This window comes from Notamacropus eugenii, chromosome 1 (genome assembly GCF_028372415.1).
Source record: "Notamacropus eugenii isolate mMacEug1 chromosome 1, mMacEug1.pri_v2, whole genome shotgun sequence".
NCBI lineage: Eukaryota > Metazoa > Chordata > Mammalia > Diprotodontia > Macropodidae > Notamacropus > Notamacropus eugenii.
The window spans coordinates 14,522,031-14,538,861 of NC_092872.1; the positions used below are offsets into that span (position 1 = coordinate 14,522,031).

At 44.3% G+C, this 16,831-nt stretch overlaps 1 protein-coding gene across 6 annotated transcripts; it reads right to left on the reverse strand.

Moving 5' to 3' along the window:
* Nucleotides 1-740: 740 nt before the first annotated feature.
* On the reverse strand, nucleotides 741-16,831 carry ATRIP (ATR interacting protein). Of its 6 annotated transcripts, none has more exons than XR_011977140.1 (14): nucleotides 16,696-16,774; nucleotides 16,100-16,510; nucleotides 15,139-15,275; nucleotides 13,526-13,696; nucleotides 11,571-11,692; nucleotides 10,162-10,325; nucleotides 8,669-8,764; nucleotides 8,051-8,177; nucleotides 7,011-7,745; nucleotides 4,467-4,609; nucleotides 3,803-3,894; nucleotides 3,213-3,426; nucleotides 1,461-1,713; nucleotides 741-914 (listed from the first exon to the last, which is right to left on the reverse strand). XR_011977140.1 is itself a non-coding variant. In XM_072654543.1 (14 exons), exons 2-14 carry the CDS (start codon nucleotides 16,470-16,472, stop codon nucleotides 847-849), a joined length of 2,565 nt encoding a protein of 854 aa, XP_072510644.1. In that variant the 5' UTR covers nucleotides 16,473-16,510; nucleotides 16,751-16,831; the 3' UTR covers nucleotides 741-846. The 6 variants fall into 6 exon arrangements, 5 of the variants coding, with proteins under 5 accessions (XP_072510644.1, XP_072510636.1, XP_072510652.1 ...); XM_072654543.1 differs by having other exon boundaries at nucleotides 3,213-3,296; nucleotides 16,751-16,831; XM_072654535.1 differs by having other exon boundaries at nucleotides 3,213-3,296.

The window sequence follows — 16,831 nt, forward strand, 5'->3', positions numbered from 1 at the left end:
TTGGTGCAGTGCCTGACCGTGATGACTGGCAGCGTTCCCAGCATCTGCCCAGGGCACCAGAGAACTGGCATCCAGTCTAGAGCGGGCTTCCTTGGGAATTCCAGGAAATCAAGGTGGGACCCACTTAGGAATTATAGTTGTTTCCCAAAGCTCACTGGACTTCTAATGGGCAGTGCATTTACATGTGGGGTGGGGGAATGGTTGTGGTGAAGACAGGAGGAAGGTGTGACCTACTCATAGAGTACACAGGTGTCTTGCTGGACCATCAACTTTTCTTGGGCCCTGGCATGTTCTTTCTATCCAGGGAAGGGCAAAGTGGAGACAGGCTACATGGGGAGGATGTAGTGCATTACTTTTGATACAAGTAGAAACCTCAACTTGGTCTGGAGATGCTCTACAGCACAAATAGGGGGGCACCAAGTGTCTTTGTGGGGGGATGGACTTCTTGTGTTTAATGTGTACGTATCATGAGATTTGCGCAGCACTCTGAGCCTGAATGGGAAGAACAGGTCAGAAGGCAGGAAACCTAGGTTCAGGGCCCAGCTCTGCTACTGCTGGACTATCAGTTGAGCAAGTGACTTAACCTCAGCTTCCTGATCTCTAAATGAAGAGGTCGGGTCAGATTACCTCTAAAGCTTCTTGCAGTTCTAAAATTTATGAATTTCAGAGGTTCTTCCAACTAAAGAATTAGGAAAAGCCCCAGGAGCTAAAAGTGATCAAAATAAGGATCAATAATAATCTTTTAGGTGTCAATGACATTTATCTTTAATTAGTTGGTGTCATCTTAAAAACTCTATAAAATTCCGGTCTGAAGTTGAGCTAGTGGTCTAAGTGCCACCTTGTGGTTTAGCTGGGGTCCACGTCAGGGTCATCCAAGTCTGGCTCTGTTCGGCACAGGTCTTCCAGAGCTGTCTCTAAACCAAAACCAAAAGGATTAAGTTGTGACTGGTTCCATCCAAAGCATTAGGTGGAGAACCCGTGATGCCAGCCTGTTTTGTCCCCTGCAGCAGTACCTCAGGGACTGCCTTTCCCACTGCCCCTTCCATTCCCCTCCCTTTCCCAACAGCCCTTTCATTGGGTCACATGTGGGCCCAGGATTTGGTGTTGAGTCAGAACAAGCTGTGAAGGCAGGCAGCAGATGTGAGTACTAGATAAGCTGGCTCAGGAAATTGTGAACATGGATGAAAATCCCACAGGCCTCAGTGGTTGGGCACAGGAGGGGCGGGGCTGCTAAGTCACATTTTATGAAAGACAAATTAGAACCTGCAGGGCCACTGAGATAATAGGAGATCATATCTTGGGTTACTATCACAGGCACAGAAAAGCAAAGAGTGAGGTTCTTGTCCTAGAGGTCTCCCAGCTTTCTAGTCTGTGATATGGTCAGTGTTTTCCTCCCTCTAGCATCCCAAGGACAGAGAATCTCTGTCAGAAGTGGCCAGTGCCCAGCCTTACTCTCTCACCTTCATAGTTTGTCCTATCAGGGAGGCCTCGAAGGAGGGCTTGGATACCAGGAATCACCTGGTCATACTGGTGTAGAACGTCCATGCAATGCACATGGAATAGTGTGTCTCTCTGGGACAGACTGTGCAATAACAACAAAGTGTCCCGGAGACACCGGACCATCTGCTTCCTCTGCCCCTTCTGGATATGGCCTTCCAGCCTTCGAATGGTCAGCCACTGTCTGTGTAACATCACTATGAGTGCTTTGACAACCTGGGAAACAAAATGAAGAACAGGGCTTAGCACTATAGGATAATGGAGGACTTTTGTTTAGGGGTTGGTTTTGAAGGGGAAGACAATGCTTCTTGTAACTGATTTCATTTTAAATACTGTTTCAACAAATGAACCAATCAATAAGCATTTCTTAAGCATATACTATGTACCATACCCTGTGATAGGTAAACAAAGAAAAAAGGAATAGTTCATTCCTCAAAAAGCTCTTTTGGAGATGATGTCTGTACAGAAATGCATGCGTACATGTAAATGTATATGTGCATATGTGCACTATTATATACACACACATATAAATAAAATGCAGATACAGAATATATACAAATATAAGGGGTTTTTTGATTTTGGGCGCAGGAAAGGTTTCACGCAAAAGCTGCTGCTTGAGCCGTGTTTTAAGGAAAACAAGGAATTCTGAGAGGCAGAGGGGAGGAGGGAGAGCATCGCAGGAATGGCAACAGCCAATACAAAGGCTCAGAAATGGGAGATAGGAGTGTGTTGCAAAGAACAGTATAAAAGGTCAGTTTGGCTGAGCTGAAGAGTGCAGGATGGGGACTGGTATACAACGAAGCTGGAAAAGTATGTTGGAGCCAAGCTGTGAAGTTGGTAAGTGCTCCACAGAGGAGCTGACGTTGGATTCTTGGGGTAACAAGGAGCCACTGGAGGTTACGAGGTAAGGCAAAGATAGTTAGAATGGTGCTTCTGTTTAAGTTCCTAAACTTGCTGGAGGTTAATGAAGATTCAGAATTGAGACCACAAAAGGGTAAAGATATGAAAAACCAAAAAGCACCTTTCTCTGTATTAGTGGGTCTCAAAACTTTTTGGTCTCAGCATTCTGCTATACTTTTAAGAATTGCTGATAACCCCCTCCCCCAAAAGATCTTTGTTTATGTGCATTATAGTGGCCAATATTTACCATATTAGAATTTAAAGCATCACTGTATTATTATGGAAATAATTTTGACCTCACGGACCCCCTGACAGTATGTTGGAGACCGCTTGGGGGTCTGGGCCCACACTTGGAGAAACCACTGCTCCAGAGCATGTATGCACACATGTGTGGTGGGGGTTCCTGCATCAATACTTGGGGGAAGGTCATGATGTTCATGAGGCACTGTTCAGATCACTGTGTAACTGCTAAGGGGGCAGCAGGGCTGCTATGAAGTGGAGTCAGACATGAGCTGTACTCATTCAAGCAGAAGAAACCATTTTTGGGCAAATGGAGGAAGATGGCTGAGATGGCCTTCTTCCTTAATAACAAGCACTTGCCGCTGATTGAGTGGAAGATTTAGTCTGCATTACTCTTCTCCTTTCTGAGGAAGGCCGGTGCTGTCTAGGGGTTTGGAGGTGGGATAAGGGCTTAGGGAAGACAATGCCTAGAAAGATGAACAAAGTGCGGTGTTTGATTGCTATGGTAAACAAGGGAAAGAACTGGCATAGCCCAGTACTGCCCCTCCTCATCCTCTCATTCCTATGCCACTCACCTCCAGGCTGCACTGGCAGTCAGATCCTATAATGGAGATAGGAGAGTCAGGGTTCTGCATGATCTTGGCCAGGAACCACACAGTCTAGGACAAGAGAGCACAAGGACGCAAGGTCCTACCACAATCTCTGCAGGCAGGAGCAGGACCCTTCTAGAGTAACCAGGCTTCTTGGACTGCCCTCCACTTTGATTCAGCTAACTCAGCAACTGCTTACCTGGACAAAGGGAGGTACTCCCTGAGTACCAGTAGGTACTCAGAAGTAGAGCCAATCCAAGCAGAAAGGAACCCCACCTTTAGAAGTACCACCAAGGTAAAGACCATCACTAGCACTCAAAGCAACTGTCTGCTCTGCATTTGGGAACATCTATACAAATGACCTCAGGGTGCTGCTGAGCTTCTTCATGCAAGTGTATCCTGTCTCCCAACCAAACTGTGACCTCTCTGACAGGGACTACTCCCCAACAATGCTTAGAACAGCATTAGAACATCCCAAGGTCACTTGGGCTGAATAAATAAAGCCTTCCTCCCCTAGGCACTCTAAAGCAAGTTCTGGAGTGGCTTCTGAAAATCCACCAAGTGCCGGTGTTTACCTCTTGTTCCAGCTGAAACCACTGTGTCTCCACAGCTGCTTTATCTGGCCTTGAAGTGATGTACATATACAGCAAGAGGAGAAGACAGGTTTCTGAAAAAAATGTTTCCATTTCTTTCACTCAGTAATCACCCCCCACCAGGCTCTGGACAGTTACAACTGAAGATTTCCGACAGTTCTGTAGATGACATTTGGCATCTTGTGCCCCCGTTCTTTCCTGCCAAGACAGGCAGCACTTGCCCTGAGGGTAACAGACTCCCTAACCCTGCCTAACCTCATCACCCAGGCTTTCAGGGCCTTCTTATGGCAGGATAGAGGAGTTCTGAACCACAGGAGAGAAGGGAGAATAACAGGGAAATGAACAAACATTTATATCACACCTACTATGTTCCAGGCATTGTACTAAGCACATTTTTTAACAAATATCTTTGCATTTAATCCTCACAACACCCCTACCAGAAAAGAGTTGTTACTGTCCTCATTTTATAGCTGAGGAAACTAACGAACACAGAGGTTACAGAGACTCGCCCAGGGCCACACAGCCAGTAAATGTCTGATGCTGGATTTGAACTTAGGGCTCTACACACTGCACCACCAGCTTCATGAGTACACAGCACTCTGCTTCTGCCACAACAGCCTCTACATTTTCAGAAATGCATTTTTACCTGATTTGGAGCAGAGCTGAGGAGCTAACTTCTCATGGTCAGCAAGTAGAGAGAGAAGATGAACCGTCAGGAGGACAGCTGACAGACGGGCTGTTAAGGAAAGGCACTGGAGCAACCCGGGGCTGCTCAGCACACACTGGAACCTGGAAAACACAGACAACCAAAGCCGCTGCACCAATCAAAACCTCTGCGCAACAGGACATACCATCGTCTCCTCACTAGAGAAGAAAAGAGCAGCTGGATTGTCAGGATGCAGGCAGCTCAGGGCCTATTCCCCAGCAGGTTTCCAACACCCAGAAAGGTAACTAGAGAGCAAATTAAATATTTTCATTCCCTTTGTGCTCTCTAGTCCTCCAGGGAGGAGGAACACATGCCTGATGCAAGATGTAACACAAAGAACCTTAGCCTGGGATTTGGGCGTTTTTGTCCTACTTTTGTCATTACAACCTCTCCTGGGCCTGTCTCCTCTAAAAATAACATTGGACTAGATGATCTCTAAGGTCTCTTGCAACTCTGACATTGTGGGTCAAAGTGAAATAAAGGACAAGCCAGACACAGACACACAGAGATGGAGCCTTAGTCATGCTGGGGCCCCTCCCTGATTTTTCCTCGCTTGTACAAAACATTTTTAGCCCATGCCCTGGCCCACTTCCAGACCACAGGCATGTGAAAGGTGTGAACCTAACAAAAGATTGAGGCCTTTGTGGAACCACATACAAGATGCTTTTCTTCCCCGTAACCAGAGTAACGTGAATCTGTACCCTGGTTCACGCCCAAAGACAACATGCCAAGACAACATGCCGACTTGGGGATTACTGATGTGACAGGTCACAGTGGTTTAAACAAAGCTAAAGGAGAACTTTGGATGGTCCGTTTCTAGATCCAGTGGGCCCCAGTACCAAAGTAGACACAGGGGGAGGGTTCCTTGGTTCTAAGTTACTAGGAAGCCTGAAGATGTGGCTCTGGTTTCCTACAAGCTTACAGAGAGCAAAGGGGATGAGCCCGAAGTGGGTTAGTGGAATTTAGCTGCTTGAATGAGGAAGGAAAGCACCTGTGAGGCCAAAGGCTACATGGTGACAAAAGGACTCCAGCTCCATCCAAGCACAAATCTCTGCCTCCTATGTGGGAGGTCTGTAGTAGTAGTAGTGGTGGTGGGTTATCTAGTATCCATGGGATCTAAGAATATGCACTGTATGTTTTAGTGTAGAGAATGTGGTATAGTAGGATATTTTTCGTTAAGCAGTAATAATGTAGCAACTTACAAATGTTTTAGTTTCATGACTAGGGCATTTTAGGGGAACAGAAATCAGCCCTTACATTTTTAATTCTGACCTGAAATTTGTATACTTAATATTGTTATTTCTTTACATCTTTTTCTTACAGATTTTGGAAGTGATTTTTAGAGACATTCAAAGAGACATAAATAGGCTGTTAACGATTCAACTGTGTCCCAAAGAATGTACGTGAAAACAATTCCCTTTTCCATAACACATCAGTTTGTGTTCCTTTAAGTCTGGAATTGCAGTGGGTCCAGTGAGACTGAACTAACTGCTTTTATACAGGGGGAAACTACCAGTGACAGTATATTCTCACTGGCCTTTACTGAATTGTTAAAGTGAGGTGCCTCAGACTCATATGATCTCAAGATGCTACAGCTAACCCAAGCTAACCAATCCAATCCCCTTATTTCACAGATGAGGCAACTCAAACCTAGAGATCCCAACATTTGTCAAAGGTCACACAGTAATTTGACCCATGACAAATCCAGATGGGTAAAATAATATGCTGTTTTAGTTGGATTCAACTGCATTGGAATGTTACACATAAGTTCTGGAAAGGAAAATATTACAGAATCTCATCATAACACAGTACCATGTCCAAAATGACAGACAGAACAAGATCAGTAACTTGACACAGATTTCAGGTGAACTAACTTTTATGATCTAGCTTAGGGAATCAACAACCTAGCACCTACATCTAGAGACAGACTCAGATATTATTACTCTCTGCCAAGACACTGGAAATGGACCTTTGTGTCTCCAACTGGATTTTTCCTCTAGAACTCTTTGTGCCCCCATCTTAGCTGCCACATAAAGGTAGAATTAAACAAAAGGTATCCTCTTTCCCTTCTCCAAACCTAATCCAAGTCTCTCATAGACAAGCATTCCCTATAAAGAAGTGTAACAGAACACTAGTCTTGAAGTCAGAAGAGCTGGGTTGGAGTTCAGATTCTACCACTTAATACCTGTGTGACCTTGGGCACATCACATGCCACTTTCCTTCTCTGAGGCTCAATTCTCTCATCTGCAAAAGGGGTAATAATAATCACATGATGTACCTACCTCCCTGGGCTTTTTCAAGGATCAAATGAAACTCTGTCAGTGCTTTGTGATCATAAACTGTCTCCCAAAACTACACTTCATCACTGAGCAAGTATAGATTAAATTAAGGATGCAGAAGCAAACTACAATTCATAGCACATACTATTTGCAAAAAGTTCAAGAGGAAGGCTGAAGAGAAACTTGATTCCTATCTGCTTTTTACCTGGGTAATAAATCAAATGCACAGTTTTCAGCTAATTTCACCAAAACTTTAAGGCACTGGTTCAGGACTCTAGCTTGGAGGTGACCTGTTGAGGCAGAGGAGAAAGACAACAACTGAAGAAGCATCTTCAACAATGGATGTTGGGTCTGGCTCTTCACAGTCTCCTCTGGGGCCTCTGCTGGTTGTTCTTCCACCATAGAGTTTTCTGGTGTCTTCCCAGGACTCCTTCTGCACAGTGGGTTCTTGTCCTCTCCTAAGGCAGGATCCTCTCCATCAGTGGCTTCTCTTCTTCCTCCCGACAATAATGCTTGAACAACAGCCCCACTGCAACACACCAGGTGCTGAAGAATGCTGAGTGCCACCACTGTGAACCCTTCCAGAGCCGATAAGGAATCCTCCATGTTGGACTTTCCACTGGTGTTCGCTCGGGAGGAGCAGGCTGATGAGTCCCCAGTCCTTTTCACTGTGGCTGTAGCCTGCAGCGTCTGGCAGTAGAGGTCAACATAATGCCTCACAAGGGGAAGAAGGTGCACAGCCCCTGGGAGCTGGCAGAGCTGAGTGACATGAGAGGCCCTCCTGTCCCCCTCAGTGGGGTCTACATCATATGAACCCTCATCCCTGGCAATTAGGTTTAGTCCTGTGATGGCCAGGCTCTGTGCTTCTCTTAGGGATGAGGCAGAGAATAAGCCTTCTCGAGTATATGGGGTCTGGGTGCTTGACATTCCTGATGAAGCACTAAGGAAAAGCACAAAAGAGGGCATTCCATTGTGAGACTGAATACTAATGCTCTGCACAAAGTTGGCACTTGAGAAGTATGTTCTCTGGTATGACCCTGCACTGCATCATGATCCCAGCCTGGGAGGAGGCAGTATGTGCTGCAAGCAGGCCAAACTGTAGCCAAGCCCTTTTCTCTGACAAACTTTTCATATCTACCCACCTAGAAAACACATGGGCTAAGGAAGGATCGGGCCTGCTCTACGTGCCCAGAAAGAATGTTCACTAATCCTTTCCTGAGAATTGCTTAGAAGCTGTCCACTTACCTGCCCAATCTTGGAGGCTGGAAAAAGCCAACAGGAGCTTCAGGATGACTGCTCAGAAGGTGACAGAGACCTAGGGATGCCCCTGGGGTCAAAGGCTGCTTCAGAAGCAAGTTTATCAAAACAGAACCTGCAGAAGATAAAGTAGGTTGAATTCATCTTGATGTGAAGCTTTTTCTAGGGCATCCAAGGAAACTTTGAAGTTCACTTGAGAAAACCCACAACCATGTGAGCCAAGTCCTCTTGTATGTCAGATGTTTGAGGTTCCTGTATACACCTGCTTGGAGAAATTTAACAAAAAAGGCCTCTGCTCTTGCCGTTCATTTCCCATTTTAGAAAGTCTATGTGAAGGACTGATCAATGTTTGGCTTAAGTGGTGCCTCATCACTCCCTATTGATCCTCAATTTCCAGGCAAGTTGCAGAAGGAAGAAAATCCTGTTGTGAGCTGCCTTTCCTCCCCACCAACCCTTTCCCTCCCCACCAAATGGGAACTGTCCCTAAAGGCACATCACATGCTGGAATTTTCTGTGGGGTTGCCTGGAACAACCTGAGAAAGGGATGCCTTAAGAAAAGCAGTCTTAGTTATGGTGCCCAGTGTCTGGGACTACTAACTTCAGTACCTTGAGTGTTTGGTTGTTGAATACAACTGGAAATAAGATTTCTTTGTGCCTCCTGCTGTTTTATAGATTCATTTTCCAAATTGTGGGTTTTATTGTCTGAAACAAGAAGCACAAGTTGTAAGCTGTGTACAAAAGACACAACAGCCCAGAAACTGTTGGCTCAATGTATACGTGATGACTGCCTTGGAGAAAAGCAGTAAGTAACTTAATCAATCAATCCCATTAAATTCTGGACATCCCACTGTGGGCAAATCCAAAGCAAGAATGAAACAGAAAAGCTTTAACATCTTCAGCTCCCGAATTAAAAAAAGAAAATTCACTCTATGTAATGAAGAAGAAGATAAAATCTGCTTTTCTTTTTAACTGAATTTAGCTAAACACTAAATTGCAGTTAAATGCTTTGTCTGAGTTAAGTGTCAAAAGTATGAGGAGGACACAAGAAGCTTTTCAGAGATAAAAGTGTAGAGAAGAAAAACGAAGATTCTATATCATAACTAAGTTCAGAGAATGGAAAGAAAGACATTTTACAATGTACTTCAATTTTATTTATCCCCAGTTCTTTATCTCCTGGTCACAAAGAGTTGATAGGAAGTAGCCTAGACAATAGTCTCAATATGAAACCCTTAACACTGCGAGCTTTTTTTCAGCAGAAGAAGAGAGCAGCATCCCTTCAAATCTCGACTGAGAGAACCAAAACACAAAGGGTGGCTGGCACCTGTCCCTTACAGGCTACAGTCAATGAGTCACCAGGTCCTGCTGATGTTCTCTCTCCCACTGCCACCAGCCAACATCTAAAACAGGCCCCCCTCACTGCCCACCTGGGACACTGTGCTTGTCTGCTAACAGGTCTTCCCATCTGTACTCTTCCTCCTCTAAATTCACCCTTTATACCAGTGCCAAATTAATCTCCTTGGTGTGTAGATCTGCTATCATTCCTTTACTCAAAACCTTTCAATGATTCCCTCATGCTTAACAAAAAAAGTTCCAATACTTCAGCCTGGCATTCAAGGTCTTCCACAACGAGACAGCTTTCTAATCTTATCTCACAAAACTCTCTTCCTTGTAAGCCACACTTTGAACTGGATTGTTTCCTCACATGTAGCCTAGGATCTCTCATCCTTACGTCTTTGTTCACTGTGTTCCCCATTCCTGGAATGCTTTCCTCCCTCTCTCTTGTTCCAGCCTCTTCGCCTTTCTTCAATGTCTAGTTCAAATGTCCCCGACTTCTAGAAGCCTTTTCTAGATTTTTCCTTCCTCTGACCTCACACAGCATCATGTACCCTTCTAGTCTTATCCACTTCTGCACTAGTTTTGTATAGTATTGCTTGTATGTGTTGTAGCCTCCTATGAGGAATGCAGCCTACATAAGATCAGCAATCATATTTTAATAACCTTTGTATGTTTCTTCCAGAATCTGGAACCTAGTAGGCACTTAATAACTGCTTAAAGAATGAAAACCAACTGTGTTTCCAGGATGCTTGGTGGGTGCTTACCCTCTCTGTAGGATAGAGCCAAGACACAGGGCTGTGCTGATGGTTGACAGGGATGGGGAGGGGATGTACTGGCACTGAAGGACTCCTTTGTAGGAAAAGTTGATTTTCCCATTTGTGGAGAGCAAGCTTCTGGCTTTATAGCTCTGGAAGGGCTTTTCCTAGGACTAGAAAAAGTTAAATTTGATAATAATGATTCTGCTGAAGTAACTTCAAAGTAACAAAAATTTTCAAAAGTCACACTAGAAAACTTCATGCCAAGATGTTTTTCTCCTTGCTAAGTTCAGTACAAGGTTTTGGCTTACTATATTCGTCTCACTCTTCCGCCAAAATTTTGCACTTGCAAAGTGCAAGACGTTTCCTGGTAATGAAAGTAGCCTGGGACCCTCTAGTCTGCTAAGATAGTAGCCACGTTTATTATTTAGTTTCATCAGACCATCTTTTCTCTGTAGAGAACCATTACCTTAGTATTTAAGGACTGAGACATAAGACTCAGAAAGAAGGAGGTAAAGATAACGTGGGGAGGATCTCCCTGAAGCATAAGGGAAATTTGGAAAGTTTTTAGGCAAATCCTAATTTTTTAAAGACCAAGAATAATTTTTTGTTTGTTTGTTTTGCCCAATGCATAGAAACCTGAGCTTCAGCTCCTAGGTCAGAAAATGAGGGATTATGACAACTCTTAAGGAACCATGCAGATGCATTGTGCAGGGTTATGAATCTGCTACAGAGACAAAGCCCTGAGGTTTTCAGCTTTCTCACCTGAACTACCCATGTGCAAAGTGAGAAAGGTGCTTATACTAGTATGCTCATTTGAGCAAACATATGTCCTTCAGGTACCAATAAGTCCAATGCCAGAAAAGTGCTTTTAGCAGCAATCTTCAAATTCCAAGGATGATAGAGTCCCATTTTTTCAGGATAAGTTCCTACCTTTTTATGTACATGGGGTTAATTTAGAAAATAATAAAGGAAGTGGTAAAACAGGCACTTACAACCAAAAGGAAAGGAGGAGGTTGTCAGAAAGAAATGAGCACCAAGACAACAGATGAGAACGGATATTCCAAGGAGCTAGATCTAAATCTCCCTTGGCTTAGATTTGAATTTCTACTCTTAAAAAAAAAGTTCAAACAGTCAAATATGTCTGGAGAACAAATCATTTTAGTTTAAGAAAATTTAAATTTGTGACATTATGGTTACTCAAAGTATGGTGAAACCTGAATACCTCTGAGGTGCTAGGCTTTTTCAGTGTGGAATCAAGGCTCCTGACTACGAATTATGACCCAGGCTAATGAAATCTTCCCAAATTCTGTCATTTCTTAACAGAGGGTATTTTTCCCAAAAAAGGACTATCAATGACCTTCACTCAGGACTCTCCCTCTCTCTCTCTCTCTCTCTCTCTGCAGGTCAGACAGTACCTGACGTGGGGGATGGGCAGGGTGGGGGTGGCTTTACTGGCTTTTCCATTGTTCTGCAGCTTGGTTCTCAGTTCATTCATCTCAGCATCTTTAAACTGAAGTTCTGACTGCAGCGACTGGAGCTGGAATGCAAGAGACCACTCATCCATTCAACAAATATTCTTTAAACATCTCTTAGGTACAATAAAGTATGTTGGGGGATGGAGGCACAAAGATATAAATGAACACATATTGTGAATGAGTGGGTCTAGACCATCTTTAATACTGACCTCAAGATTTCCCATCTTCAACTAGAAAAGGGAAACCAATGGAAAATAATGACAGGAATTTGCTGTAAGGCAACTAACCACATCTAATGTTCTCAAGTTCTAGCCTTGTTTTTGAATCTGGGCAAGGGTTAATACATTACAGAACACCTCATTTATAAAAAAAAAAAAAATGTGATTTCCAAAGTCCCTTTGATATACATAGCCCAAATAGCTAAAGTCTCCATGCAGCACATAGAGCTATGGGTCCATTCTGTAGGTTGTTTAAGTGAAATGGGGATAGTTCAATTGCCATTGTAGGGGGCTGAAACCATTGATAACACTAAGAATCTGTATATCACCTAAGTTCTGCGCACAGAGGACAACTATAATGTAGGAAATCATTTCATCAGAAAGCCCTCTGTGTTAACTTTACTGGTGTGCAGCCTCATTCAAGAAGCCCTAAACCTGGAACTTTTTATGCCCAATGTGATTTAAACAACAAATCAGAAAAAGTGACAAGAGTGCAACCAGAGCTTTTAACCTAAGTTCAGCAGGGTACTGTCATGGAATGGAAATAATATTAGATTTGGACCCAGGAGATCTGGGTTCTGACATTTTAGTTATGTGGTCAGGGGCAAGTCTCTTAGCTTCCCTGAACCTCACCTGTAAAATGGAGGTAATAATGAAGAGATGATAGATTCAAAATGCAGAATGAGACATATATATTTAGATTTGGTCAATGAACAAATCTGCTTTATTTGACTGCATATTTGTTACAAAAGCTTATTTTGCTATTATTTAATGGGGAAGGGAGAAGAGAAAGGAGGAATAGAGGAAGGTAAAGAATAAATGCTTGTTAATTAATATAGTAGGGAAAAAAAATGAACGTTGTTCTTGAATTTTTATGAATCAGTGTAATGTCCAAGAGTTTCTGTAATGATGCTCTGGGTCTAGTACTGGTCATCTGTTAAATCCTCAAGGGTATTTTGGTGTTTGTATTTGTAATAAGATTTGTTATGTTAGTGATAGTGAATTTCTGGTGTGTTACTTTGGGTACTTGGTCATATTTTACTAGGTATTCAGTAGGTGCTAAATTTTGAAAACTGCAGTGATATGTCGTACTGTTTCTACAATTTCCTTGTAATACCTGAATCAACAATACGTTTGGGCTTCTTTTTGTAACTTCTGTAAGCAATGATCTGATCCTGAACTGCTATCACGAATTCCTCTGTTTCTAAAAACAAATATGGATGACAGCCATTTGTTTGATGTTTCTTGGTCAAAACATTATTGCGTTCATGTGGATGATGCCTGTGCAAGGCCTCTGGATTCTACTTATGTGTCTAAGTCATTTCATAGACTCCATGTGGAGGTAAAATTTTATAGGCTCTATCTGGGGTAAACTAATCTCAGTTTCATTCAACAAATCTAGCGTTGGACTACCTATTTCTCATCAATTCAATTCAATAAACATTTATTAAGTGTCCACTCCCTGCTTGGTACTATGTTAAGCTCTGGAGACACAAATAAGAAAAATAAAGACAGTTCCTACCCTCAAGAAACTTACAGTCTAAGTGGGAAGACAATACACATTTGATTTTAATGCTAATGCTCTCTCTCCTTCAATAAAATGAAGGAACTCTGGGAGGACCTTAAGCAAAAGGGCTACGCTGACATCAGAAACAAAGGCAATAGAGAGCAAATTACCTTTTTGGAGAATTCTTTTTCTTTGTCATTAAGGGCTTGAATTTTTTCCTGTTCAAGAAGGAAATGTGACCGTTTCTTTTCTTCTAGACTGGACTCTGTGTGATGCAGTGAGTCTCGTAAGATTTTAATTTCTCCATTTTTAATGAGGATTTCCTCTTGCATTGCTTTCATCTGTAAATCCCAAATTAATCTTGTGAGAAAATATCTTCAGAGAAAAGAGACATATATACTTAGAAGCTATATGTGATTATGATCTCAGGTTAAGGAGAGAGAAGAGTTATACATATAAAGTGCAATGAAACATATATGCCAGCACAAACTAAGCAAGCAGCTAGATGGCTCAGTGGACAGAGTGCTGGGCTTGGAGTCAGGAAGACCTGAGTTCAAATCTAGTCTCAGACATTCACTAGCTGCATGACCCTTGGCAAGTCACTTAACTTTTGTTTATCTTAATCTACTGGAGAAGGAAATGGCAAACCACTCCTGTATCTTTGCCAAGAAAACTTTATGAGATCATGAAGAGTTGGACATGACTGACCAACAGCACAGACTAAATATTGATGCAATGCTTAGGGTATCATCGATTGTGAAAATCCTGTTGAAATGAAAAGCTTTGAAGTCACTCAGAGAGCTCAGCTTATCTAAGTCAGAAGACGGACACAAAAGGTTGGAGTTGATGGTTAAGACGGTAGAGAAAGAGTGTGCTGTCTAGTTTATCTCTTAATCAAGACATGGTTCTGAACTGGCTTTACAGATGAGCCATGAGTCAAACCAAAGAAAGGCAACATGGTGGAAAAGAGTACTGGAACTGAAGCTAAAAGACTCAGGGTCTACTATATGCTCTCAAGCAAGTTATTTTATCTTTCAGAGCTCCAGTTCTCTCATCTGTAAAATGGGATTAAGGATCTTTCCATTACCTAATTTATAGGGTCTTTGTGAAGAAAGAATTTTGTAAATCTTAAGACCATAATACATAGGTGAGCTACTATTATTACTAAACTGGCTTCACAGTAACAGGACAGGAAATAATACAACAAGTATTTCTGTGTTTATTATGTGCTGGGTGCTATGTTAAACACAAGGGATACAAAGAAATAGCAAAAATGGTTCCTCAAGGAATTTACATTCTACTGAGAAGACAGCATGTCCATATATAGGTATACACAAAATATATACAAAGTAGATACAAGGCACATTTAGAAAGGATGTACTAGCAGCAAAGAGGACCAGGAAGTCTCCTGTAGAAGGTAGCACTTGAAGTAAGTCTTAAAGAAAGCCAAGGATTTTAAGGTATGCAAGTGAGCAGAGAATTCGTTCTAGTCCTATGGGAGATAGGAAGCAGAAAATACATTCCAGTTATGGGAGAGAGTCAACGCAAAGGAAGGGGGAGGGAACAGTGAGCAGCCCAGTATGGCTGGAGTCAGAAGAATGTGAAGACTAAAAGGATAAGGAGGGGCCAGGTTGAGGAGAGCTTTACACGTTAAATGGAGGACTGCACAGGTTTGATCCTAGAGGCAAAAGAAGCCACTAGGTTTTATGGAGTAGGGTTGGGGGAGGGGAGTGAGTGCTCAAATCTGAAACACTAAGAGCTAAGAACGGTCCGTGTCACTTACCTTTTCCTTTAGTTTTTCATGTTGTGTTTTAAGCTTTTCTAATTCAGAAACATCAACCGCTGGAATCTTTTCTCTGCTTTTCTCTGACGGATTTTTACTTCTGGACAGTCCGTCTTGCTCAGGAAACTTAGGGATTCCTGCCAGTAAGAATTGACTTATATTAAATCTGAATCTAGATAGGGTGAAAAGAATCATTTGTCACTATGAATAACCTGCAGGGCACCCCCAGCTTAAGGAGATACTCAGTTTACAAATGATCCCCTACGTTCCTCTACCCTACATCCATTCTCCTGACAGAGATGGCGCTTTGGTGTCTCAAGGAGTCAGTGCCCTTAAAACTCCACTTCCAATAAAACCAGATGGTGGTTTGATTTTATGGTGCCATCAGTATTAGGCTTTGGTGAGATGGCCTGCGCACCTAACCACTTCCCTAGTACCTGAGACAACGTTTAGAGGCAAGCCGTGGATGACTGGAAATACAAGCTTTTGCAATACAACCTATTCCCAACTTGCAAAGTGCCTGCGTGAGATGAGAGGGGTCAGGAAGGTGAGTAAACCTGTAGAAACATGCGTAATTTTATTCCAGAGTCAAACTTATGGTGCTCCTCTTTTCCGGACTCTGCTTTAAGATGAATCCTGTCAGCCTGCCCATGGGATACCGGTATCACTGAAGCATGTCTAGTCCCGGAAAGAGAGCGAGGTAGAGGGGACTAGCAGTCAGAGACCCTGCTTCTGATATACTTACTAGCTGTGTTACCATTGGCAAGTCACTTAAACACTCTGGACTTAGGCTCCTCCACCTGTAAAACGGGAACAATACCTGTAGTACCTACCTAGCGGGCTGCGTAAGGACCAAGGGACCCAGCGAGCGCACGGCACCTTGGAAAGGGACCCCGCTCCGCAAGGGAGCTATCGTTAGCGCTACCGACTGCATGCCCAAGGTCCACAGCCGCGCACGTACCGAGGGGGGGTCCGGCCGCGCCGTCATTTCGGGGGGGCTGCGAACGCCCCGCGCTCGGACTCGAGCTTCCGGCGGCCGAGGGGGAGGCGAGCCTGGCGGCAGAACCGGCGTTCAGCAGGGCTGCGCAGTCCACCCCTTGAGTCAAAGCTTGGGAGGCGATGATGTCGATCTGCTCCAGATCGTCCGCGGTGAACTCTTCGTGGTAGCCAAAGGAGTCTTCCGCGTCCTGGAAGTCGGACACGTCCCAGCTCCGCGAGCGCTTCTGGGGCGGGGAGCCCCGCGGGGGGTCGGCCCTGGCGTCCCGGCCGAGGTGCGACTGCGAGGGGGTGCGCTTCCTGCCCCCCAGGAAGCGCTGCCCGGAGTTCCCCGCCATGGCTCTTGTGGACAAAAGGCTCGGCACCCCCAAGGTTCCTGGGGGGGAAAGTGGTGGGAGGGTGCGAGTGGCGACAGCGCTCCTGCCCTCCTCCCTGCCCCCATGCCTGCTCCGTCCCTCCCCCACCCGCGCTCCCGCCGGCCTCCCCCGACACCCCTCCCGCACCGGCCCCCTCCCCGTCCCGCCAGCGCCCTCATCCCTCCTCCCGGCACGCCTCCCCTACCTCTCTGCGCATCCCGAGACACGAGACCGCTCCCGGACTCGAGTCGGCCACTCACCTCAGTTCTGCCGCCGCCGCTACCATCCCCTGTCAATCACGGCACACGACCCGCCTCTCGGCCCCATCGACCAATCAGGCC

Excerpts from the sequence above, each read along its gene's own strand:
- ATRIP (XM_072654543.1), bottom strand. The coding sequence starts at position 16,472 with ATGGCGGGGAACTCCGGGCAGCGCTTCCTGGGGGGCAGGAAGCGCACC. Across the intron at positions 13,697-15,138 it reads ATGAAAAACTAAAGGAAAAG|ATGAAAGCAATGCAAGAGGA; the intron begins GTAAGTGACACG and ends TGGGATTTACAG. Across the intron at positions 1,714-3,212 it reads ACTGCCAGTGCAGCCTGGAG|GTTGTCAAAGCACTCATAGT; the intron begins GTGAGTGGCATA and ends TTTGTTTCCCAG.